Source organism: Chiroxiphia lanceolata, chromosome 2, assembly GCF_009829145.1.
Source record: "Chiroxiphia lanceolata isolate bChiLan1 chromosome 2, bChiLan1.pri, whole genome shotgun sequence".
Lineage (NCBI taxonomy): Eukaryota > Metazoa > Chordata > Aves > Passeriformes > Pipridae > Chiroxiphia > Chiroxiphia lanceolata.
The window spans coordinates 93,204,671-93,232,287 of record NC_045638.1 but is presented as its reverse complement, the minus strand read 5'-3'; the positions used below and the strand labels follow the sequence as shown (position 1 = coordinate 93,232,287).

General features: G+C 37.2%; 1 protein-coding gene across 11 annotated transcripts in view; it reads right to left on the bottom strand.

Moving 5' to 3' along the window:
- The window catches only part of SPAG17 (sperm associated antigen 17), a 98,218-nt gene that overhangs the window by 32,482 nt on the left and 38,119 nt on the right, over positions 1-27,617 (bottom strand). For 8 of the 11 annotated variants that reach the window (XM_032677846.1, XM_032677849.1, XM_032677851.1 and 5 more), the window contains 16 exons: positions 27,423-27,504; positions 26,046-26,167; positions 25,018-25,155; positions 24,820-24,933; positions 23,251-23,401; positions 21,376-21,606; positions 19,317-19,405; positions 18,546-18,647; positions 16,918-17,072; positions 13,016-13,095; positions 11,277-11,359; positions 9,783-9,986; positions 8,550-8,661; positions 7,889-8,017; positions 5,813-5,926; positions 3,124-3,344 (listed from right to left, as the gene is read on the bottom strand). In XM_032677846.1, the coding sequence (XP_032533737.1) occupies positions 3,124-3,344; positions 5,813-5,926; positions 7,889-8,017; positions 8,550-8,661; positions 9,783-9,986; positions 11,277-11,359; positions 13,016-13,095; positions 16,918-17,072; positions 18,546-18,647; positions 19,317-19,405; positions 21,376-21,606; positions 23,251-23,401; positions 24,820-24,933; positions 25,018-25,155; positions 26,046-26,167; positions 27,423-27,504 (2,127 nt within the window). The remainder of the gene's footprint in view (positions 1-3,123; positions 3,345-5,812; positions 5,927-7,888; positions 8,018-8,549; positions 8,662-9,782; positions 9,987-11,276; positions 11,360-13,015; positions 13,096-16,917; positions 17,073-18,545; positions 18,648-19,316; positions 19,406-21,375; positions 21,607-23,250; positions 23,402-24,819; positions 24,934-25,017; positions 25,156-26,045; positions 26,168-27,422; positions 27,505-27,617) is intronic. The other 3 variants (XM_032677847.1, XM_032677857.1, XM_032677855.1) reach the window with 1 other exon arrangement.

Sequence of the window (27,617 nt, the reverse complement as noted above, 5' to 3'; positions counted from 1 at the left end):
TTTACATAATATTACTGGGTAATAAAGCCTACTCTCGATATCCTAAGATTGTAGTCACAGGATCATGAAGTAGAAGTCACAGAACATGACACAAGTAACCCTCAGTTGTCATCTACTTCTCCTTGTTTTAATGGTAAAAAAACCAGAGAACTTCTAATGTAACCTATTTAAAAAATTTCCAGGGTTGGAGGTTTCCTCGTAAACTGTTCCAGTGCTTTACCTTGATTAACCTTACTGACATTTTTGTCCTGGTTAACCTGAATAAATATTAGAGAAAACTAGTTTACTTCTGATTATTTCTGCTGATTATATGGGCTAGCATAAGAGATGATGGTGTCCTTTTAGCTCTTTACAGAAGAAGGCTATTCTGTCTCTCAACTCTAGATCAAGCAAACCCAAACCAAGTCTTTTAAACTTTTCCCATCAGTCAAGTTTTCTAGACCTCTAATCCTCATGCTTTCCTTAAAACTCTCAGTGTGGCCCGTATTTTTCTTGCAGTGTAGTATCCGTAACTGGACACAATACTTCAACTGAGACCCTACCACACCTGCGTGGAAAATAACTTCACATATTTAGCAGGCTACACTCCCCTTTATTCACCTCAATGTGGTCTTTGCCTTTCTCACAGGAAGATGGCATTGTTGACTTATGCATAGCCTGTGATCCATGGCAACTCTCAGATGTTTCTCTGTGCAGTGGGTTTCTGTGACTGGGTTTTAGTAGCGGGAGTGGTGGTGGGGCAGCTACAGGGGAGGCTTCTGTCAGAAGCTGCTAGAAGCTTTCCCTGTCCAGTGGAGCCAATGCCAGCTAGCTCCAGGATGGAATTCCTGCTGCTGGCCAAGGCTGAGCCAATCAGGAGTGATAGTAATGCCTCTGTGATAACATATTTAAGAACAGAAGGTTGTGGTGCAGAAAGAATTCCAGCCAGGGAAGAGTGGAGTGAGAACATGGTAACAACAATGTAGACACCAAGGTCAGTGCAGAAGGAGGGGCAGGAGGTGCTCCAGGCAGGGGAGCTGAGGCCCTGCAGCCCGTGGTGCAGACCATGGTGGAGCAGCTGTGCCCCTGCAGCCCATGGAGGACCATCGGGGTGCAGAGACCCACCTGCAGCCCATGGAGGAGCCCATGCTGGAGCAGGTGGATGCATGAAGGAGGCTGTGACCCCGTGGGAGGCCCAAGATGGAGCAGGGTCCTGCCGGAGACTTGCAGCCCATGGAGAGGGAAGCCCATGCTGGAGCAGGTTTTTCCCGGGTAGGACTTGTGGCCCTGTGGGGGACCCACATCAGTATAGCTCATCTGTGAAGGACTGCACCCCATGGAGGAGTGACCCACGGGACAGCAGTCTGGGAAGAACTATTGCCCATGGGATGGACTCACACCGGAGAGGTGCATCAAGGACTGTCTCGCGTGCGAGGGAGCCCACGGGAGCAGGGGAAGGACTCCTCTCTTTGAGCAGTGGCAGAAACAACAGCTGACTGTAACCCCCATTTCCAATCCACCTGCACTGCTGGGGGGGGGAGGAGGGAGAACATGGAAGGAAAGAGGGGTGGGGGGAAGGTGTTTTTAAGATTGTTTTATTTCTCACTCTTTGGCTCTTATCTTGTTAGTAACAAATTTAAATAATATCCCCACTTTGAGTCTGTTTTGCCCACAAAGGTAATCAGTAACTGACCTCTCCCAGCTGTAATCTCAACTCATGAATCCTTAGCTGGTTTTTCTTTTTTTTCAGTCCTCTGTTCAGTTGCAGAGGGAGAGTGAGAGAGTGGCTTTAGTGGGTACCCGGTATCTGGCCAGGGTTAACACACTACAAACTGATAGAACTGTTATCCATTCTGTAGATACATGTTCATTATTTATATGTAATTGTAGAACCTACCACTTTGATTCTTATTGAATTGCATTCTATTTTACAGGCTGTGTCCATGTGAATTTATCAAGTCCATTTTGGATTCTAATCCTGTTCTCCAAAATACTTGTAGACTCCCAGACAGGTGCTGTATGCACTAATATGGGCACTCTTTATCCGAAGTAATTCTAAACCAAATAGTTAAAAGCCTTTTGGCTTAGAAGTCCTCCTGACGGATTTTTAACGATAGGACTACTTGTTTCTATAGGTTTCATTTCTGCCACACAATTACTCTATGTTATACTGAGTGCTGGCAACTCCTTATATCACTTCCCATGCTCATGCTCTTTAAATAACTAGCTAGATTTTTGAAATTAGGTAAGAAGCACTTTTTGTGGATATGCACAGAATCCATGTTGAAACAAGAGGCACAGCATTACTTCATCCACTAGATGTTAGATACTATTTCACAACAGAAATTCAGAATCTGCTTTTAAAATGTCATTCATCCTTTCCAAAACCTGCACTGTGACAGAAGTACTTCAGTTACAGACAAAAGTAACTGAATTGCTCAAATTGCTGGTCCCTGGCTTGTTATTGTCTGCTAAGACCAAATTACAGAGCAAGGTTTTGAAAAACTGTCTCCACTAATTTACTGTTTGGTTAGACTTTCCAACACAGGTTTTGGAAAGCACAGAAAAATTCTGCTTGTTTAAACTAAAAATACAGCAGTTCTTGTGACTGAGATGTTAATAACCATTGAATGGTTTGGGGTGGAAGGGACCTTAAAGATCATCACATTCCAACCTCCCTGCCATGGGCAGGGACACCTTTCACTAGACCAGGTTGCTCAAAGCCCCATCCAACCTCGCCTTGAACACTTCCAGGGATGGGGCATCAACAACTTCTCTGGGCAACCTGTTCCAGTGCCTCACCAGCTCTCTCAGTCTGTCTTTGCAGGAGAGGTGCTCCAGCCTTCTGATCATCTGCAGTGTAAGAGCTGTAACTGTAAAGCCAAAATTGACAAAAGTACGTGAACCATGGAAGACAGACTGCTTCACACCATGCAGTCATAAAGGCTAGCTTCATTAACAGCTGCCAATATGTACCACCTGAGAACAACTGAAAGAGTAAAAGATATCCTTAGAAGCACCACAAACTGTTAGGAATTTGTAACGGCACAGCTCAAAGCCCTCTGAGAAGAATATATGCTTCTTTTACATAAGGTCATGTATTTGAATTTTCGTTTGTTTCTTTTCATTGGATAATTCTCTCACCTTTACTTCTTCTTGCTGTACCAGGTCATCAGGTGATGAAGGGTCTATTTTGCTACGGTTTGCTTTCGTAGAAGGCTGAGATTTTCCTGACTTTTGTCTGTCGGACTTATCTTTTTTTCCCCCAGCTGGTGTAACGGGAGCCACTTCTGCTGGAATTATGGTCGGAATATGAACAGAAGGGATGTCCAGAATTCTTGCTAAGACATCACCGGTTTCATCATCTAAGGAAGGGAAAAGCAATTTTTTTAATGCAATTAAGTTTCATAAATGTAGATGGCCACATTTTATTTTTTAAAAAGATTTTGTACACTAAATTTTACCTTAGAAATAATAACCTCAGTGGAGAAGTTTATTATTTCAGATAGAGCGACTGAATATATAAAACTGTTTAGAAAATCTTTCCATCGACTGACAATTTATTAGCCTAAAAGACATCTTGAAACTATTGTTTCCCACAAGTTGTCACTTGGTCATCACCTCAAAAATAAAAAAATACAAGTTTAAAAATACAAGTTTAAAAATACCCTTTTACATCCAGAATACTTAGATGGAAACATTCTGAGTCTAGTATCTAACAACTGATGGCTGTTGTTATGCTTTATCATGGGCTGATCCAGCACTGACTGACTCCAGCAACCTTGCACTACATACAACTATTTTGCTATAATTATTCAGAAAGATTCTGATGATCTAGGCTTAGTAAGACTCTCGAATTCTTAAAGGCCAAGCATTAGAACAGCCTGCTAACCACATTAATAGGAACCAATCATGTTGCCTTTCAAAACAGTTTCTTGAAAATAAAATTAATACAAAGTTAGATTTTCAGTAAAACATTTTTGTTTGAACTGACACTTTTCTTTAACCAGCCTTCATGTTCACTTTCAGATAACACTACTTCCCAGAGTGTTAAATTTAGGAACAGAGTCTGTTACAGGCTCTTGATCTCAAGAAATTTCACCTACTTCTTTACTCTGGTTGCCCTGAAAAATGAGAACATAGTATCTGAGGGTAATGGTGAAAAAAAGTGGATTATCAAGACTGAAAGTGTCTTTAGAAAACTTGAGAGAGATGGTAAATTCCAGAGGCCTGTCTGACTAAGGAAGCCTTCCTTCCTTTTGCATGCACATTCAGATTTCTAGCACTCGGAATTGTGCTCTTTTAATTTTGTCGAGGCACAAAGAACAAGTGCAGAGGTTCTACAGTACCCAGAATTGAAAGTCCTGCAAGTGCTCAAGTGGCACCAGATTGACAAAGAGATGAGGGGCTTATTTCTAACTGGAATGTAAGGTAGTCTGAAGCTAAATTTTCGTAATGCTGGAGAAAACAAAGAATAATTCAGAACTTAAAGAAATTCATTTAACTAAGAAATAAAAAACATGCAAAAAGTTGGCAAAACAGCTTGAGGCCTTTTGTCACCTTAGCTTCCCTAAGAGGAAGACGAAACACATAAAAAGTAAAAAAAAGTAAGAAAAGTGAGAGTTAAAGAGGTTCCAGAAAACTATTTCAGTACTGTAGGGAAGAAGAGTAGTTTCCACCCAATTCAACCAACCAGTGGAGAGAAACTACAGAATTCATGGTATACCATTCAGCATTAGTGATGGATGGCATATGAGAATTATCTAAGACAGAACATTTCTGGTCAGAATTATTCTCAGCACTTATGATACAAAGACCCAGGGGAATTTGGCATAAGCAAGTAATCATAGAAGAACTCCAAACAAAGAATGTCAGTTAGCAGTGCTCTAAAGCTCAACATGGCCAGGATTATTCTAATGTAGAATAGGATGATTATGGCAGATACGAAAAAGCCTAAACATCACACCTCACATGTAGGTGTTTAATTAGACATGTCTCTCTTTTATGTCAAAATCCAAATTTTGCAGTCCACTACATTGTGAATGTTCTCTTGGTCCAAGTTTAAAATGTCTTTTTTTAGTAATTAATTTGTAAAATATATTTAAATAATTAAAACTGAGCGTACAGTTGAATGGTTTGCCACAGTCCACACAAAGATGCATTTAATTAAATGTTTTCATATTTTAAGAGCTGAAAAATTCTGGAATTCTTTTCTGATCAGAGAAGGGTTTCACTTTTACCCATATAATGGTTTCAGTGGCCTTTCAAATGTAATGGAAACAAAAAGCTCTTGGTGAAAGCAGACGCTATTTTCACTGTGGTTTTCTGAAGCAATTGCTTCCAGTTGCTGAATGTGTTTATTGAAAGGCTGAGAGAAATCCCTCATTATGTCTGCACAACTGTAACTTTAAGTCCAACTCCTAAAGTAAAATGAAAGTTCCATAATCACCTATATAAGTTTACAAAAATATTATTTCTTGGAAAACCAAGAAGACTCCTCAGCAAATCACATTTTCTTTGGCTCAAATTAATTGGCTGATTTTGCTGGGCTACTTAATAACAATACTTGCAAGTTTCTCCCTGCACTGCTCTGTTTTCACAGCAAGCAAAAAAGCATGGAAAACTCCTTCCATTTTGAAAATTGAATCACAGAATATTCTTGACAATGTAATCTTGAGCCTTGCTGAAAATTCCCTACCAAGTAGTAACAGCCGCTCAGAAAGGCAGAATTGCGTACAACAAATTATTTCGTTAAGGAGTGCATGAGGAAAAAAAAAAAGAAAAAAAATTCTGCTATGGTTCTCAAATATCGTCTTCTATTTGCTTACTTTACCTGCTGTCTTCCCTGTAGGTCCATAATAGCTTAGGGACAGCTGGATTCCATTTTCCAAGGTGGCTGAAAAAGATCCAAACTTGCTCACAGCTTTCTTTTGATTTTTCATTTTTCCTTTAATAAAAAAAATTAATATTAAAGATAGCAACGCACACCAGAACCACCTGACCTGCAAACCAATGGCTGATGTGAACAGTGGAACCTCAATGTGGATGACTAATCTGTAAAACAGACTAATTAGGACAGGGAAAACTATCATTCCATTCATAGGGTAGTATATAATAGTAATTTTTGTACAACATATCTGTGGTTTTTTTAATCTAGGAATAGCATTCTAATTAGCTAGGTGCATGAAAACAGTTTAAAAGCAACAACTAGTGAAAAGTCATACTGAACTTAAGCAGTGAAAGAACTTAAAGTTATGGATCCTTGTTTCTTGGCTGACAAGAATGCTAAACTGTTCATTTCTATCACATGTGTCCTATGAACTAATAAAAGTGACTGTCTCACATATTGTCACAGGAACAAGACCTGGACTTCAATGATCCACGTGGATCCCTTCAAATTCAGGATATTCTGATTCTATGACTGTACTTTGAGGAGAAAGTAAAAGAAAGGACAAAAGTTGAGAAATTAGATACAAAGACGTATCTGGCATTTGTAAAAGTGGATCAGGAGACAAGCTCACTTAGAGGTGCAGACCACGATGTCATGTGATGAGTATGTTATTCATGAAAACCACATAAACTATGCAAGAACATCTCCCAGACACTGGATCCTACCTTGCCTCTAGTTCAACTCCTACTGCCTTAAAGAAATATTCTGCTCGTAAGAAGAAAACCTTGGGATTTCCCATATGGGGAACAGCTTCTTAAAACTGTGAGGAGTAGCAGAGAATACTACAAAAGAAGGTTAGGGTAGGCACCTAACACCTAGACATCTCCCAGTCCCATCAACATGGCAAACATCCTGAGACCTTGTCTGCTCCTATTTGTTGTCTGTCATTGCAATGCTCATTGGTGAACACCACCTGCAGATGCAGTTTTGGCATTTTGACTGCTTTGAAAGCTTCCGTTGTACTATCCAGACACTGCCAAGTATCAGACTGCACTGATTCTTCTCTTCCTCACTGCCTTCCTGTAAGGTGCTCCTGTTTACACATGAGGAAAGCCTCTCACTCATGACAAGTGAATACAACTTGCCTCAGGTTACTTGCAGACTGGTGATCACCAATACTCTTTGTCAGACCCCAGAATGATATAGGTCAGCTTTCAGAAGGGCAGACAAAAAGCACCTCATCTGTGGAAGGGATGCAAATTTTCCTTTCAGACAACCTACAGTTACACTGCTGGTGGCAGCTGAAGCCAAGGGGAGGAACAAGAGCAGGATGCTTTCTGACACTGATGAAGATTAAAAGAGGTAACATGCCTACTGAAAGTTATACTTTTCTAATACTCTTCAGTTGGGTGACAGCAATTCCATAATGCTTTTGGCAAACATATACATTAATTGTTACAGACTGGCTTCCTTCTTGGAAATGCTCTCACCTGGGTTCAGAAAGGATTTGGATTCAATGCTTTCTGAGTGTTAGCAATATGTCAACCAACAGCAGAAGTTACTGGACTGCAGAAAGATCTGTTTTCACAGCAAGGTCTTGAGGAGGCCCTAATGTCATGGTCATCTGACCCATAAAAGGAGGTCCTGTTCAAAAGAGGACCTTTTTAGGGCAGACATTTACTTTGGTCACAATGAACAGGATTCAGTTTGCCTTCCCAGACCTAAGATCTGAATGAGTCCTCCACTAAAGAAGAAAATTATTTTCTTAAAGAATGGTGACTCTTCATTAATTTCCTTGCTTTGGAAAAGAAACTGGTTTGCACAGTTGTTTGACCTTCACTGTGCTTCTACATCTTGCTAAAGTCTCTCTATACAGTACTTAAGTCAGTCAACTGGATTTTTACGGAACGCTGATTTTTCTTACTTTCTGCCATTTTCTGTTAGTTGATAATTTTTGCATCAAATTACTAAATATGTGAAACTAGTAATTTTTTATATCAGTGATGTCAATTCACTGACCTGATCTAATTTTCTCTTCTTCATTAATTTCTTGCACTTCAGCTTCTTCCAAGTTTTTCTTGGGATCTGTGATATGAATGAAGAAATTGTGGTTGTCTTTTATCACTTTCACCTTTACCAAAGTTAGACCTGTAAAGCAATGGAATACTATTATTGGTCCCATCAGGCTTCGGAACTTACCTGCACCCAAATAAACCCGGCACCTGCAACTTCAAAGAACACCAAAAAAGAAAATTGCTCAGAACTGGATCGATCACTTAGTAGAAGAACAAGATGACAAAAATTAAGGTTTTCTGAGTTTAGACTAAATATTGCAAAAATCCTGACAATTAGATCTTAGAGGCTTCAGAAGAATCTGTTTTTTAGATTTATTGCATTTGACTAGAAAAATAAGTGGAACATTCTTGAATTATCATGCCTTGGTTACCATTGAACAGATAAATATGAACTGATTTTTCTCCATTTCTAGTTTTCTGGAATTTTATCTAGCAACTGCTAACCTACTGCAGGAAAATATAAAGATTAATAGTGATAGACGTTAATATGGAATTTCTTTAACTGAATTTCTACTACTGAGACATGAAAAAGCATTTATGGATTAAGAAACTATGCCATCAGTTAGCACTGAGTCAAAGCAAAGCATGACGAATTAAAGAATCACCTTTTACAAACTCTATCTTCTCTACTTGAATCTGTCCTCCATCAGATGGGAAGAGATATTGATTGGTTCCTGATATTTGAATTACATCCTCCCCTGTATTGTAGCCATGAAACTGGAAAAACAAGTTTTAGATTATCTATAAATGAGAAAATAAAGGCAGAACCCATGAAAGAGGTAAATGCAGGACAGATCATCAGGATCACACTTTTCTGCTCAACATTTTTTGCTTAGATGTTTAAATAATGTAATAACAACTTTAGCAAATACCTAGCATGCTATTCTCATATCCAAAAAATTTCTCAGTTATTAACAGAAGTAACTTGTTACACATGAAAGCAGAATCTGATCCTTCAGTATCATGGAGCCATCACGAAAACTGAAGAGTAGCAAGTAGACTGGTGGATTAACATAGTGTGAGAGAAAGAATAATTCCGGTCAAGCACAAAGAGATAAAGTACAACGGCATGGGATCACATGAAGGGCAGGTAATGATTCAGCTTTCCACCCTCTAGATTTTGAAATTCAGACACTGTAAATCTAATTAGATTGCTATGCCTTCCAAAGTGCCACAAGTCAGCAAAAATTATGTGAATGTACTCAAATTAGTTCAGATGGCAATGTCATCTGAGTTCAAAGTCTGTGCTTAAGCAAATTTAAGACTAAAATATATCAATCTATGCAAGTTTTGGATGCAAGACTTAGACTATGCAAATATGAGGTGGTGTAAACTGCCTTAAAACTGTTTGGGCAAAACTACTCATGAGTTCCCTCTGTTAGTGTAACAGACAGATTAGCTTGTATTATGGCACTTTAAGAATATGAATTTTGAAAGATGAAACAGAAGAAACAGTGAACTCCTTTTACTTAATCTCCAATGTGGACAGTCAAAATTTCAAGTAGGTCTAGCAGTCTCCTAATATAGGAGATAGGACAAGTCCTTATGCTCCCCTTTTCTATTCCCACAAACCCCACATTTGTAGGTAAGACTGATCCTATAAACATATTTTCCATGGGCACAAAAACACAATCAACTTATGTTTGTATTCATGTCATATACATAAAAAAAAGTAAATAATCTTAAATATCAAAAACAATGAAGTGAAACAAAACACAGATAGGCTTAATTTGCCCTGAACTTGAATTTCACAATAGATAATAGCTTTGCTGTAATAATGACTGTCTATATAAATATTTAGCACTTTTCTAATGTGGTGCAATAATACAAGTCCTTACCTTATAAACTTTCTCAGAACATGGTTCTGGAATGCTGTGATCCTCCTGAAGTTCAGAGGCTTTTGTTGGCTCGTTTTCAGACTTCTCTTTGGAATCTTTACACTCTCCATCTGTTATCTCCTGTCCTTTCTTTTTACTTCCCAAATCTTCTGTCTTTCCTTTTGTTTCTTCCCCTCGTAATCGGTCCTGCTCCTTCTTCCAAGCCTACATTCAATGTTAGCAATTAAGAAGAACTGTGATTCTCTCTGATATGTGCATGCTGGAAAGAGTACAAGCAAACAACCTCAAAGGAAACAATGTTCTAAGTCACTCTAAGACATGTTTTCCAAATGTGTCTAAAGTTTTACAATATTATGCAATATATTTTGCATAACATCACTGACTCATTCAACCTACAAGAGCAGTCATTGTTGACTACAGGAGATGAGTCACATGATTATTTGTATCTTACACAATTAGTCATAAAAGGATGACTTTGTTGTACACTTGTCCACAATGTTTATCACCAAATCACAGTGCATCACTGGTGTTAGTTTATTCCCAAAATGCAACTGTGGGATGAAATGATTTTATTCTTTTACAGAAAGAAGAATGAGGTATGCATGCCAAAAGTATCAACTTGTATTAGGAAGACAGCTGAGATTTTCTGGACTATTTTGGGCTTCGTAGCACTTTATAGCCTAAGCATACCAAAGCACAAGCATTTCTGTGGAAGAAATGGCAAGCATTCAGAGTTACAAATTAGGGATTAGCCTAATTTGAGCGATGCCAGTTCAAGTTGAGTAGCCAGGAATTGGTTAATGCCATTTCATATCTACATTCCAGTACTTTAAGTGGACAACACTATACACTGTAAAAAAGATGAGACATGCTATATCTATGAGGAGTCAAAAAAAAGAGGGACTACAACATCAATAAATCTAGATTTTTGCAGATTAATGGATAATGCCAGTGCTAAGCCTTAAAAAAAATGTGTGCTTAACTCCTACATCAACCAGAAACTTACTGTGTAAACCTGGGCAAGTCAATTAATCTGTAGTGCATGGTCATGAACTACATCTATAACATGGGATTCTCTGTCATAAGGGAATTCTGAGGTACCATATTTACATTCCCTAATTTCAAAGAGGTGTAGACAGTGAAAGTGGGAGGGGGGTACATACATACTTTCATGAATCTGGATTTATCTTTTCATATCTTTCCAATCTGAAAACTTAAAGAATAGTAGGATATTATTCATAACTCTTATTTCCAGTATGGCAATTATGAATTGCTTTTGGAATGTCTAGTCTAACTCCAAGCAGTCTTCCCTTAAGAAAATAACATAACTCACAATGAATAAGGAATAAATTAAAGAAAATAATGTATACAAAAAATATCCAAGAGCAGAAAACTAAGAGAACTCAGTCAACCCTATGTAAGAACAAAGGCTTACCTTCAAAAGAAAGCAGTGCTTTTTAGTCCATTTCAGAAATATATATATTTTTACCTCACCTTTAAAGAATCTTCCCTGATAATGGGACTTTCTCCATTGTTGGATTGAGACTCTCTCACACTCTCAGGTCCTGATGTTTTGCCTTTGAGAAATGAAAGGGAAAATAAGTGAGATTATAAATATATGAAAATGTAATAATTTTTAAAAATGGGAAAATAAAAATAAAAGATGTGCAAGTAAATAAAAAATGCAGATTTCAAAATACTAAAAGTATACAAGTTAAATAAAGAAACTGTTAAATATTTTTAGAAGTACAACAGAAAGTCTGTTTAGGTAAGAAGAAACTTACCTGACAACTAAAATTACTTGATTGTCATAACTGAGGACCAAATATGCTAAACAGTATAGTAACATATTTAAAGCACTCTCTGCTTCTTGCTGTTGAAGGCTTTGCTCTTGCAACAAGTTTGCATGTTTATTTTTTAACTGAGCCAGAACAAGATCAATATGAGAGTCATAGATAACTATGACCTTTTAAGACAAAAAAGTGAATAAATGCTGTCTGAACCTTCAAACTTTCACTAAAGAAAAAACATATCCCTTGTTTACTATTATGGCTTTATAGCATCTATTACTTATGAAAAGGGTATGTTCTACGAGTGTAGTTTTATAGTATGCTTGGATACCCAATATTTACCTTCTAGAAAAGTAAAGTCCCCTATCAGAAACTTACTTTGTATTATAAAGTAGAAATTGCAGTGTGGGTTACAGCAGTGTCAGTGAAACTGAAAACACCCAAAGACACTTTTGCCCATCTCATGTCCCAGCTAGAGGTGATTATTTTCTTTCAGCAAGTGAGCTACACTATGAATTATATCTGTCATGAGGCACCATATGGGCAAGATTCAATCTAGCTCCTGTGACAACTAGATACCTACAAATTATGATATAAAAGTCATAACTGTCCTTTTAGTTTGCAAACTATAATCAGAGGTGTTAATTGGGTTGAGGAGTAACGTTTCTATTTTTGTAAATGCTAACTGCTAGTACTGGAAGGTTTCAAAGTGCATTCTCAAAAAAGGTAAACGAAGCAAAGGTGAAACATCAATAAATAATTGTTAATATAATTTAGATACGCAAATGAACAAATTTGACAAAAGTTCTTTTTCCTAATACGGGTTTTCAGATTTTGCTGTCTACTGAACAGTTACTGTATGAACTGCTTACAATTCTCACTACTCAAAATGTTGCCTGTAATTCAAGTTTGCTCTGCAGTCTAGTCAATTCCAGTTTTAGCTCTTAGCCCACAGCTTCTGACTTCCAGCTTTTATCCTGCCCTTTAAAAAAGAATTTTCCTGAACCACATTGCCAGCTTTAACTACTGCTCATCTCTTCATATGTTCAGTGATCTCAACAAAGATTCATATTTGTATGTAATCCTTAAAGTAATTTCATTAGATAAGCACAGCTATTGTAAATGTAAATTGATACTAGAGGTATCAGTTTTCAGAACAGAGAATGATGCAGAACATACAAATACATGCATTTAATTAATTCCAAAACATATTTATGCCTTTACAGATGTCAAAACAAGGTCACCCTATGAAAAAATATACGCAGTTCTGCTCTGAACAGATCTGGGCCTCAGCACTTAAAGCGAAAAATTAATTTTCTGGAATAAAAAGATACCCACTTTTGGCTTTCTTCGTAAAGCCAGGTTTTTTGACAGCACATGCAGACAGTTCAAAAGGGCCTTCTACCATGGCTTTTTCCAAATTAAAAGACTCTGTTTCCTTACCCATCTTCTTTTCTTGGTATTTAGCTTCTTCCTCTCTCACCCAGTCCTCAATTGAGTTAGCCACCAGCTCAAGATAGTTCCTGAAAAGCAGAATATCCCTCTATTTAACATAATACAGTTTTCGCTAATATGATTTCAGGTCAAACAAGACCACTTGGCTTCTCAGTTTCTTACACAAGTAAGAGAGAAGGCTCTCTCTCTTTGAGAGAAGGCTGGTGTTTGACAGGGTTTCTCTCTGTTTTTACAGGAACTGGTACTTTTGCCTGGCTGGTATTTGCTTAATATCTGTTATATTTGGAATTTTGGTTATCCTTTCTGCAAAGAGATATTAGAAACTTGTCTTCCAAAGAATACCTGCTCCTAAAGAAAAATCCAGGAAATCACAAAACATAAAGACAGTCAGTTTCAGAAAGGTTCAGACTCATTCTCCTCATTGTTTTGCCACCAGAATAATTTATTTTCTTAGTTGCTCTTGATTAATATTATCTTTTAGAATACACTTCATTTGTGTGTTCAGAAATTGAGGTGTTATTGTACTTAATTCCTAGCTCTTCTTTATGGTGTGACAAGACAGGTGTTTGGAAATTGTCATCCAAATCCAGATTAGAGAATCGGTGCACCATGACCTGGCAAAAATTAAGAATATTCACAATTAACAATTAAGTTGAAGTGAGAACTGAATGATCCAGAGTTTGCAGTTGGTATCTGCAGTTACATCGTCTCATTTTCCAAAGGTGTCTGAAATGACTGCTAAATCAGTTCATTGTGAAAAACTGCTTTCAAGGTAGGAGGAAGCCTGGAAGTCTTATATGCAGTTGCCACTCAACCCCTCATTTGGAGGGTTACCACAATTCTTTAAAGTAAAATTCTTCATATGTGCAAAATTAAAATGGGGGTTTTGAAGAATGTATCACATTCAGTTGTAGTGTCTTTGTGATACTTTGCATTTATAAGTCTGAGATTATTCAATTGCATTCAAAAGCTCTATATGGAGTCCAGGTTTTGGCTATGAACATGCAGACAACACAATCAATTTGTGACCTCATGACCATTTTAAAGTTCTTGTTACATCATCACATTGTATGTACAAGAGAATTAATATGTAGGTCATGTACACAGACTGGAGATGTATACAGTTCATGTACAGCTTCAAGATACAGAAGTCTCTCCCAGCTTCTGCAGTGTAGGTAGAGCCTGCTTTGGGGACCTTGCATGGAGAAACTGTTGATCATATATATCATACTCAGTAGGGACAAGGTTACTCTGCTTGTATCTGAAGAAAAATGTACAAGCCATAAAACCCCAGGGTGTTGAAAACAAAAGGCAAAACTAGTCTGGAACATAGAGTTGCAAGTACTGGAATAACTGGAAGATGAATATATGTTATAAATAAAAAGAGATTATTTGCCTGGAAAATATTTTAGGGCAATGAAACAGTCATTCAAAGTCTAAAATACACATTCTATTAATATGTATTCTGATGTCCCTACTGCCAATGTCTGACTCAGAACCATTTCTCAGAAAGGATTATTCTTTTCCAGTAACTTGTATAATGTGTTTACTATGAAGGAGTAAATAAATGCCATTAACTCTGCGCAAAAATTAGTTTTGATAATGCTTGAATTCACTTGGCTGCCTGACAGAGTGGCCACTTATCCTAACCAGAGTTAAAATGTTTTATATACACATATCACTGCAGGTACACGTGTCCATGCCTTTGGATTCCCTTAGTCAGTAGCATCCATTGAATTTCATATGCAGCCTCCTGCTGCCTACCCTTTAAAAGGTAAAATTTCTGAATTTTTGGATGTTCTACATGAACCACAGGACCTGATATCCATAAAGAAGGAAGGTAACTGGGGTCTCCAGGAGCAAAAGCTGCTGCAACATGAGAAATTTAACTTCCACCTTGTATGAGAATTTCCTGTAACAGAACTCACTGTAATCAAAATGAAATTATTCTGCGATTCTGTAACCAACTGATTAGCAGGTAACAGAAGTATATTCCAGACAGCAACTATGAAACGACCCTACAAAGTTGGTCTGTGATCTATAAGATGTCACAATAAAGAAGCAACAAGTAAACACAGATAGAGAACTCCTATCAGAGAGATTGTCAAGCACAGCATCTGTTATGCATTTGTAACTCTCCTGTGGTAACATTGTGACTCTTAAATAAATTAGAATGATAGTAATTTTAATAAATTAAAAACCAATAAATTGATAGTAAACTCACCAGGAGTCAGTTATTTCATACAAAGGTAAAAGCCAGTAACCACTTAATTAATGAGCGGGATTTGTGCCAGTTTCTGGCAACTCAGCAGGATCTGGAAGCTAATTGCAGGCAACAGCTTGAAGCACTCCAGGTATTTAAAGACTGTCTTCCAGAGAAGTGTTATGTTGCTTGGAAACATACACTAGCAATTATTTATGATACTTTGTCTGGAAATCTAAAATTACCTTTAGCAAAAAGGCTGAATAAGTCCTGAAAATGTGCTGGTTATTTTGCAGAGAATTGGTGGGTATTGATGCCACGTAACAGAACCGAAAGAGGGCCTACAGCTCCTCAAAGATTCTAAGTAGCTTACACAGCAGTGATGTTGAATACTTCTATGAAACAAGAGCAAAGCCAAACCTTCTTGCAGCTTTCATGTCAGTTTCTTTAGGAACTCCTTGCTGCTTTGAAACAGAACCTGACAAATTGTCACTGGACAAAGATGTTTCTGCCCCAAGCTGAAACAATCTTTAATGTCTAAGCCTTGTTTCCAGTGGATGTGGAAGAGTAAGAAGAAGGAAACATATTATAATGCATCTACCAGAGAACATGCTTCATTCCTTCTTTGGATGCAAAATTAGCAACTTTTTTTTTACATGTATCAAGAGCTCCTTGCATTTCTTAGTTGGCCTTGAACTATTTCAATGTCCTGTCAAAGGGGACCAGCCAATCTGCTCTACAACTCTGCAAATGAACAGTTTTTGTTTCAGGGAGAAATGCTTCCAGAGGAGGTCTGGTACATCCCTACCTGCTTCTACAGACAACACAACAATATGCTGTTGGGATGAGGAATTATTCAGTGTATGCAAACACCAAGTGACATGTTAGATGTACTAGGGTATGTGACCTGGTCTCTGGTGTTTGTTCCAAAAGTCTATGGGTCTCCTATGGGTCTCATGTCATATGTGTCAGCCCTGTCCAGACAACTCAAATATACCAGGCAGCTAAACTGGCACCAGCTGTTTATATTTAAGAAACCTGAATTAGGCATTTTAAAGTCCAGTGCCACACAAATAAGAGTAAGAATAGCTGCCAGCATAAAAAGCTCTGGGCTTCAACAGACTTCTGTGAAACAGACTTTAAGACCACTTGACTCTCTGCTTGGGTCTATCTGAATGCAATACCCAGCTTCACTTGAACACACCATCTTTCACTTATATGACAAGGAATTAAGAAGAATGTGGTATTCTGTGGAAAAAAAAAAAAGTTCTTATATCAGTAAAGAACTTCTAGATTTCCCCAAAAATTTTCCCACTTACAATCACTGAGTTTATGTATACATAGTTGAAAAACCTAGTAAGTGTATACTTAGAATTTTCTTTTTAACATCCCTTACCGGAAGTATAATTTTCTTGATGTGGTATCCCTAACATGACTTTGTGTGTATCTGTGCATTATTTATGTTTTTGTAGTATTTGATAAGGAGCAACCTACTGCATTGTTCTTACTCAGAAAAGCTCAAGAGAATTCTTTTAACACAGCACTGTTTTCAAGCTGCCTGACTTGCTTTCTCATAAATGTGTTACATAGCAATGTCTTTTAATTTCAAAGCTTTGCCCCAAGCATACCCATGGAGGCTTTTATTGAAAACGACTGTGAATGAGACATGAAATATAAAATCAATTACCTGAATCCAACATTAGAGTGCAATGCAATATTCCAGGTCTCTTGGCACAGACGATATTGATTCATAGGATTGTGAAAAACCATTAACAAAGAGTTATCTTGGTTATGATAAAATGTATCAATACATCTATATTCTTGGGATGCTGTATGAAGAACCTGAAAAGGAAAGAAACAAAGGTATACCCTCCCTGCAGACAGTAGTATATGTACAAAGGCTACACAACAGAGCTTTTAGCAAAAGGTGCTACAGAACTTCACTCTCCTACAAGGTGTACTCAAAGTATTTGGATTCCAGCAACCTGAATTGTTCAGGCAGGTGGAAATTGAAACTCCATTCCTATTTATGTTGAGATGAGACAGTCTCTATGCTCCACCTTCTGAGACTGACCATGAATAAAAAAGTTCAGCTACATAACAAACAAATAAATTAAAATATTGAATAAATACTTAAGTAAGTTTAAATAATAAAATATTTAAATAAATAGTAAATAAAAACAGAACTATCATATACCAGGTAAAAAGAAAACAAGTTTACCTTTTTTGTTATCTCAGTTGAGTCTACTTGATATTCAATTTGCTATAACTATGACCTACACATCTCTGAGATTTATTGTCTTCTACATTATTCCACTCTGTTCTGTAGTGGGCCCATCATTTTCAATATTTACATTGTCTGTAGGCTGAAACTGTGACTTTATAATCATAGCTAGAAGAAAGCCTTCTTTTAAGTAAATTATTATTTTTCAGAACTATGCAGCTGAAGATTCTAAAAGGATCTGTTCCATGATCTTTCCAGGTACAGAAGGGAGGCTGACAAGTCAGTAGTTCCCAGGGTCCTCCTTTCTACCCTTTTTAAAGATGAGTACAATGTTAAACCTTTTTCCAGTCACCTGGGACTTTCTGACAGTTCAGGTAGCATTAGCTATTTATGTTGCATAATTTCCTAGGCACTGAAATGTATGACCAGTGTTTGCAATTGTGACACTAAAGTGCTCAAAAGTCCAAGCAGAATTTCCTTCACCCATGTACAGCACGTGTCAGGGTCAAACAAGAATTACAGTATAGGAAGCTCAAGGCAACACAAGGAGCTAATAATCCACTCTTCCTGAGAGGATGCCTACCAACTTAAGCCAACTACACTTGAACTCATCTTTCACATTTGTCATTCTGCATTTCTGCAAGGTAAGCTTTAGTTTTTAGCTAGCAGGCCTTCTATAAATGACGCTTTTAGCCCTGAAAGGGTGAAGTAACATAACAAAATTTTCTATTTGCCCATAAAACATATACTGCAGAGGTATTTGCACAGTATGTTTTTGCATATACTAATGAGCCTCATAACTGCCAGAGAGGATCACCCCTAAGGGCAAGGTCACTTTATCTCCATCACATTTAGCTAAGAGACTTGCAATGAAATAGGACAGCTCCAGTTTGGTCGAACCAGGAAATAAAAACCCATTACAGACTAAATTTCACATAAAGAACTAAAAAGCAGCTAAAGAACAATGGGTTTTGGTAAAAATGAAAAAGAGATAAAACTAAATCAATTATCAAGCAAGAAAATACCCTGAACTCTGCCACTACTTCTTTGTATAGGTGACTCTATGTATAAGATTGTCAGTTCACAGATACCTGAAGAAGAACATGTGGTTGAAAATGCTCCTCAAAATTCCAGTCTGTCAAGCAACGCCGCTGTATCTTTTTTATTTCTTCTAAGTAATTTTCCAGACTCACCTCAAAATACACCAAACCAAATTAATGTATATCAACATTTCAGTGTCAGTTGTATTAAATTAACTGTAATCTTGTTGGCTTAATAGACAGTATCACATGTTGCATCACAGTTAACTGCATAATGCTGCATATATGCAGACCCGTATGGCACTATTTAATAAAAAATACAATTACTCCCAAGGGTTTTTAGTCTTGGATTTTTTTATGGCAAACATAATCTAAATACTTTTATTATTAGCTTATATGTTTCTGAGTTCTGTAAGCAATTATATAAGTATTTAAACATGTCCTGTGATGTCATTTTAAAATTGCTATGTTTATGCAGGGATATCTGGCAGACAGGTGATTCTGAAGATGACAAACTACACAGTTTATTAGTCTGACACAGTTTGACATTTTCTTTTAAATTTTCATGTCTGTATTTGACCCCTGGTATTCAGTGAGACTAGCACAGAATTATTATTAGCAGCTTCACTGATACCCATCACCTTGGAATTCAAAGAAAGTGCTTTCACAGTGCTTAAAAGTTATGGCACTATTTCCCAGACGTCAGAACATTAACATTTGCATTCAGCATTGCAAAGAAATCCCCAGTAACATGTCCTGGCATTGAACAGTATGTTCTGTTGCCTCATGTAAAGCCTAGTTGACTCTATTCCTCACACTTGCCATATCAGAAACAGGAAGATCTAATTCTTTGTTCAAAAGAGGATCAGCCAGACCATCTCTTCCATCTTTGCCATTTATTTCTGTATGCCCTGGAAATTGAAAGCAGAATTTTAAGAATTGTTCCAGAAATTTCAGCCCTAAACACTAAGGTCAGAGTAATGCAATTCCTTTAGCCTTCCTGATGAAATTGACATAAAGTTGAAACTTCCTTTTATGACATTAGTCCTATAAATACATGATCAGCTCTGCTACCCTTCTTTCCTAAAAGAGCATGTGAAAATCCAGGGACAAGGAGTGCCAGTTAGCTAAATAAAATTTAAAAAAAAGAAAAAGAAAAAAGAAAAAGAACACTTTATAAAACCCACTCAAATAATCCTCTTTATCTAACCTATGCTGGCCTTGCATAGTCAAAACCATTAAAAACATTCTCAGAAGTATCCTCCTGATTCATACACAAAGAATCATTTTTCTGAGTACTTTAAGAAACAGTCCTTTGCACAGCTGACATTAAAATAAAAGGTAAAATCAATTGTTTTGATATGTTCACACATTTTTGAAAAATATAAATTTTAAATTAATTTGGTGTGTAGAGTTTCATAAGCTACTGACTGAATATTGGTTCTCATGATGATCTGACCAGTCATTCCATTGTTACAATGAGCATCTGATATGAACAGGATCACATGGGGACTTTAAATTCTATACTATCTTAATTTTTTAAAAATAATTTCCTTTTAACAGAATTCTTTATGTCCTGAGTTAGGGAAGAGAAAATTCACATGTAACAAGAAAATTACTCTTTCTGGGAGAATATACACCATGAAGCACTTGTTCGTAAGTGCCTTATAACCAGTTCAGCTTCCAGATGTATATTTTTAGGCTCTGCTTCTCTTGGAAATTACATCTCTTTACTGACTGCCTTTAGAAGACGGAAGAGACCTGAAAGCAAATGTTTTATCTTCCTGGTATTTGTTTTTGTGCTGCAGAAGTGCTGAAATGTTGTTATGCTTGTAACTGCTATATTTACTATTGTGACTACTATAAAAGTTAAATAAACCAACACCCCAAAATGTTCCCAAAATTTAAAAGAGAGGTAGATACGCAGGATTCATTTTTGTCTGCTCCAACCTTCTAGGGAAAAGATCCCATCTAAGCTGGTTGCTTAGACATCTCTATTAGGAAAGGATGGACAACATCACAAAGTACAGCATTCGGCTCTAGGGTCTTGAGCACAGGGAAGACATCGATCTGTTGAAATTGGTCCAGAGGCAGGCCAATGAAGGTGATTAGAGGGATGGAGAACCTCTCCTGTGAAGGCAGGCTTAGAAAGTTCAGCCTGGAGAAGAGAAGGCTCCAGGGAGACCTTATCATGGCCTTGGGAGAGACTTTTTGGTAGGGCCTGTAGTAATAGGATAAGGAGTAATGGTTTTAAAGAAGGATAGATTCATAAGGAAGAATTTTTTTACAATGAGGATGGTGAAACACTGGGAAAGGTTACCCAGAAAGGTGGTAGATGCTCCATCCCTGGAAACACTGAAGGTCAGATTGGACTCTGAGCAACCTGATCTAGTAGAAAATGTCCCTGTTCATTGCACAGGGGTTGGAATAGATAACCTTTAGAGGTCCCTTCCAACCTAAATGATTATTCTACAATCTATGATTCTATAATCATGTACCTAAAGGTATAGTTGCTTAAATTTCTACTTTTCTTGCATCACCCCAAAAATAATCACTTGTTTTTAATGTTGCTTCTTGGTCAACACTTCTCCTTTAACCAGGTCAACAACTTTTCATTATGTTAGAAACTGCAGGAGAAAATGTAGAACTTCAGAAAATTCACTCTGTATTGTCTACAATTGTTAACGTTGTAGTACAAAATAGCTTTTGTCCTTATTCTAGTATTTCTACATAGTTACTCAATGTACAGACCATACAATACTTGAAAATTTTGTGATTTGTACAAGGAAGAAAAATCACATCCCTGAAATAGCAAATGATATGGTAAAACAAATAGTGGATTCAAATCCTTCAGAAGTAATGTAAACAGAGAGCTTTTTACCGGAACCTCTTGGAGATTTTCCATTAAGCTTCTTTTCCATAAGGAAGAGTTGCCTCAGCTGTCTTGCAAACATGTCTGGATTATCCCAAGGGATACAAGACACTTCAGAATTCTCTCCAACCATAGATCCAGAGCTCTCCAGGAAACCAGAGTCACTCAGCCAGGTCAGCTTCAGGCTTTCAAAAGTAAATACTCTAAAGGCTCTTTCTACTTCAGCCCAACTCAGAAGTTCTGAAAAAGAATTACAATCATTAACTGAAAACGTCCTTACAGCTCAGCAGAAGATAAACAGAAGACTATTTAAGTGTATTGTTCTTGGCAACTTTGCAAAAGACAACACCAATTTCCTTAATGGTATTGGATCAACTTATGTGGGCTACATTTTACACTGCACTCAAAGTTGAATGCTTCCAAGTTGCAAAATGATATGCCTAAATATTAATCCATCTTAAATGAAGTGGTTCCTACATTTGAATACCTTCTGGCTCATTAACTTTATATAAATGATGTTGATTTTAAAATACTGAGTAGACATTATCAAACCAGTTAACAGTTAGTTATTTTCAGTTCATGAAACCTTTTAATTCTCTGTAGCTTCTCAAACAAGTATCAAACGTTTTTTTCCTCTTCAGACAAAATTTTACACATAATTTACACAGAAGTATGCCAGGTGCAAAGGCAATAAGAAATCCTATGTATGGTCGTATGCATCAGTGTCTATATAACAGTGATAATCAAGCAAAAGACTAATTTTTAAGACAGGTAGTGCAGTGCCCAAATCAAATATAGAGTGTCTTCAGTTTGAAATGTTTTCACTTCAGGGTAGTTAAGCACCCAAGCATGTCATACATCTCAAAAATGTTGGAAATTGCATTGTCCGTTCAAATCAATCACCTTATTGACACAAGCGAAGGCATTGCTAGCTAAGTTACCAGTTGGGAGATTCTGGCACCACAGTATAGTCCAGTAAAGACCATCAAATTTAAAACTCAGCTGGAATGCTACAGTAATACTGAATACCTTATATACCTTACTGTCCAAAATGAACATACCAACAACTAGAAACAACATAGCGAGTGTAAATTAATCCAACACACGGGACTTCAGGATGAAATAGCTGGGAAAGTACCTTCAAATCCTGTGCCTTACATAATGATATAAATATAACCATGGGGATTTGAATGTTTATACTTCTTAGTAGCCTAGAGAGGACTTTTGATACTACCTAAGGGTATTTATGTAGGCTTTGGGATTGTTTCCCAGTGTACTTTATAGCAGAAAGCACTCCAAGAAAAGGTAACTGCAGAAGTGATTATGGTTGAAGAAGTGAATGTATTCTTGGTTTGATAAAGGTATTGTTATAAAGTAGTTTTATTATTAATACCAATGCTTACACAGAATACATTCTGAAAGCCATTTATTGTTCAATAAAAATTGCCTCCCTAAGATATATGTGCTCCTCCTCCAAAAGGGTGTGGGTAAATAAATACACAATTTACATCAGCATCTCTCAAAATGCATTACATATCCTAGGATCAAATTTGCGATTTTTGCAGTTTTTTCTTAGAATTAGTAATTGTTTGTATGTTTGTGAATACAAATAAATAAAGGAGTTCTAACATACTTCCAGCTCTTACTCATGTAGTATTTAATACTCATATAGTCTTTCCCATTAACCATGAAATTGAGGTCTGAAATGAGGGTTAACTTGTGTATAGCAGGCTATAAGTATTTATAAGCAAGAATGTGAAAATGGGAAATTCTGCAAAGGCCTTTTGGCAGCTGAAAAAACTTGTCCCAAAATTCTTGCTATTTAATAGGATCATCAACCAGAAGAAAAAAAAATGGCAGTTATATCAATGAAAATAATTTTACCACTGGTACAATAATGCATGAGCTCATGAACTCTGGCCAAGTGTTTAGTGTTATTTTTAGTTGAAGGAAGGGTGAAATGGGTAAGTTCTGTAAGAGGCAGTTTATTCATCATTTCACGCTCAATATTTTCCGGATTTAAGTTCTCCTGGGCCTGGAACAAAAATGAAAGTACCAGAGTTAAAGTAAACATTCTCACTAGTGGATTTCTAAAAATTACGTTTGAATAAAGAAGTCTTCTTATAGCAGAAGATACTAGCATGTGCTTAACTCAGTTGGATGTAAAATTAAATTTGAGCATGTGCTCACAGTGTGATTTTGAATCATGGTGTCAGATATTTGGGTAGAAAAAAAAAATTAACAGATAAGAGAATGACTGACAGGATAATAACAGACATTTGTTAGAAGTTATTTGCCTGTGCTAGCTAGACTCAAAAATACAGAAGTATGTACTGGTCTATTCAGAGTGGTAGCAGGTTCCTTCCATGTACCTTTCAGCTGGTCTGTGCTACTTTTCACAGTAATGAAATCTGTAAACTCATTGATCAGTCTGTGAGGGGGGGCATTTATCTTTTCAGACTTTCTGGTATCTTTCAGTTTCACCATTTTTAGTATTACACACTTACAGTACTTTTTCTTGGACTGCATATTCCAAATCCTTTTCCTCTATCTGTTCCTCAAACAATGTGCTATATCCTGAATTTCTTCTTCAGCAAGCACATAAAATGCATCAAGCATATGCTTGCTAAGAGCATCTCTCTCAGAGATTACTCAGTCCTCCCTTCTGCTAGAATACATCCACTGTGTCAAACTTGACTTATTTCTGAATATTGTCTAATCAATTGTTGTTAAACATTCCATAGACAATTTGTAGTTCATGAAGCCAGGCAGACACATCTTAGCTGTGAAATCTAGAACTGTACTATCACTTGTATTACCTTCAGAGAATTTTCAAAGTTTAATGGTACAACTACACCTTGGCTTTGGAAAAAAATCGATAAATTCACTGGTTTTTTGGTTCAGAAAGTCTGGGAACTGTTACTTTGCAATAATCCCAAACCTTGCAGTCTCTGAACCTTTGTTAAAATTTGGCAATATCTTGGTTATACACTATGCTCCAACTATTCAGCCACCTTGAATATACTTCTTGTGTTCATTAACTCCATACATTTTCTTATGCTTCTCTACATTTTATTATTCAATCTAGTCTAACTGCTAAATCATCACGATCAAGTTAGAAAATAATTTTCCATAGTTTCATCAGTATTTGCCTACAGTAAATCAACAGACTTCTATAATATCTGTGATCTTTGCCAAAGGCTAAACATTCTTATTAATAATGCAAATAGATCACTGAAATCAATATGTCTGTTCTCTACATTTGTAAGGTGTCCTCCGTCATTAACTCATTACTTCTTAAGTGAACTAAACACGTTGGTGTGACCAACTCAGTAGAAAAAAAATCTAGGCTATGCTGTTCTGTTTTGTAAAATGTTCCATCCCTTCTAGTGCACTGAGCATTCATTGCCTGTGGACCTGGGAAATGTTTCTATATGATAGGTAGAACGATACCTTCAGCAGGTGCAAACGCTGAGCCAGGGTATCATGGTAGTTAAACAAGAGAGGATATTGGGGGGTGACAGTCCTTTCTTCACTGCACTTAGAAGAAAAGTAGTCATATAGATTCTGTTAGAAAAAAAGAAAGAGTTATTACATCCCAATAATGAGATTATTTGTCATTTTAGGAGATAAACAAAAGACAACACAAACCTTTTTTTCACTCAAAGAAAGCGAAAGAGAAGGAAGAACAGAGACTATATGATCTGCAATGGCATGACGAAACCCATCTGCCTGAGGCTCTTGTACTACCAGACTAGGTGGTGTAAGGTCTTCTTCGCTCGCAATAACCTGGTAAACATAATATATGTTAACTTTCATTACAGTATTGACTGCTGCTTACCTTTATTATAACTAGCAAGCAGATCCTGCTATAAGCTAAGCACAGGTCCATAAATTTTGTCAAGAAAGAAAACCAAAATTTTTTTCTACAAGTAGCAAAAATACAATTTCCCAAGTTAGTTCTTGCCCAAAACAAAGATTATGGAAAACAGAATTGTTTTCTCTTATTGTTAATTTTTGGAAGGATGAGAAGAAAAATATTCCAACTTGAAATGTTAAGAATTCTGAATTAACACAGGTAATTAAAAATTGATTGTTTATTAGGTGTTGGACTTGACTTAGAGTATCCTTGCCTGAGTCTATTTACAGACTAAGTTACAAATAGTAAAAAACTCCAAAATTGTTCAGAAATTTTACTCCTAAAAGAAGAATTTCCAAATCATACTGTGGATCTCTTCTGAATTATAGACTGTGCTTGAACTTAACAGAAGTCAGATCTGTCTAGTACTAAAATTGACATACGTCACTTCTATGTTAGGCTTGCCCTAAGACATTTGAATCAAGTAAAACAGCAGAAGTTCAATATCGGTAATATTGTTGCAGGACATGAAAACTTGTTATTGATCTAGATAAGAAATTACACCTTTTACCTTATTTAATTGTATTTGTAGTCTTCAAAAATTAATTATGGACTAACACTGTATATGCAGGGTAAGTGCACAATATGAAAGAAAATCAGACAGCACTTTGGAGTTTTGATTCCTTCATATTGAACCTCCTTGCTCACTGCTTCCACGCACAGTCTCATATTTCAGGTTGAAACAGAGGGATTTATTGATCTTTGACCAATTCATTAGATGAGGTCTAGGCCACAGAAATTAAACAGAGAACATTCCCACCTGTTCCAACATGCAGCTCAGCATTAAGGGTACAGAAAAGTATTCCTCGGGAATCTGACTCAGCAAGTCATTGTAAAACCTCATGTCCACGGAAGGAGACAAAAAAGAAGTTTCTTCAGCTGCTGTAATAAGAGATAAAACATTAAGATCTATTTATTCAGAAATGTCAACTTATATTCCAAGTTAGTTCTGCAAGTTTGCAGATGACACAAAATTGGGAGGAGCTGTTAACTCCCTCAAAGGCAGGGAGGCCCTGCAGAGAGACCTTGATAAACTACAGGGCTGGGCAATCACGAACAATATTTAACAAGTTTAAAAGGTTTAACAAGGGGAAGTGCCAGATTCTGCACCTGGGATGGGGTAACCCTGCATGTACATCCAAACTGGGGAACAAGATGCTGAAAAAGTAGCATTGCAGAAAGGGACCTGGGGGTCCTGGTCGACAGCAAGTTGAAGATGAGTCAGCAGTGCCCTGGCAGCCAGGAGGGCCAACTGTGTCCTGGGGGGGCATGAGGCAAAGCATCAGCTGGTCGAGGGAGGGGATTGTCCCACTCTCCTCTGCACTGGTGCGGCCTCACCTCGAGTCCTGTGTGCAGTTTTGGGCACCACAATATGAAAAAGACATTAAGCTTTTAGAGAGCATCCAAAGGAGGGCAATGAAGGTGATGAAGGGCCTTGAGGGGAAGCTGTATGAGGAACGGCTGAGGGCACTTGGTCTGTTCAGCCTGGAGAAGAGGCGACTGAGGGGAGATCTCATTGCAGTTACAACTTCCTTGTGAGGGGAAGAGGAGGAGCAGGCATCGATCTCTGCTCTGTGGTGACCAGTGACAGGACCTGAGTGAATGCCCTGCAGTTGCATCAGGGGAGGTTTACGTTGGATATTAGGAAAAGGTTCTTCACCCAGAGGGTGGTTGGGCACAGGAACAGGCTCCCAAGGGAAGTGGTCACAGCACCAAGCCTGACAAGAGTTCAAGAAGCGTTTTGACAATGCTTTCAGGCACATGGTGTGACTCTTGGGGCTGTCCTGTGCAGGGCCAGAGGTTTGACTCAAAGATCCTTTTGGGTCCCTACAACTCAGAATATTCTGTGATTCTATGAAACTTCAGACAATTTTTATTAAAAAGAGACTAACAATGTTCATTAATGTAGATCGTTTAAATTTCACTGTGATCAGAAACATAGAAAAGGTGATTTTCTAAAAAACTTGGTTACCATCACTGCAGTTTTCAGAGACTTATACAATGTATTCACTAAGAACCAATTCTCACCACATCTTCAGCTTACTGCACAAATAATTTCAAGGATTTGTGTTGTCAGCTGAATGAATGGTTCAACAAAGTGAACAACTACACGAGTGCTTTAATCCTTTAAACATACCCTGTGACAAAATTTCTGTTGGCAGAACTTCTTCACCTTTCCCTTTTTTCTTTGGAGGTGTCATGTGTGATGCTGGTTCAATCTAAATGAACAAAAATATAGACACAAAAAAAAATCAGAAACAATACAACAAGTAAGGATTGTACAAATAGGTAGGAACATTAATTTCATTCAGATTTGGTTACTCATGCTCGA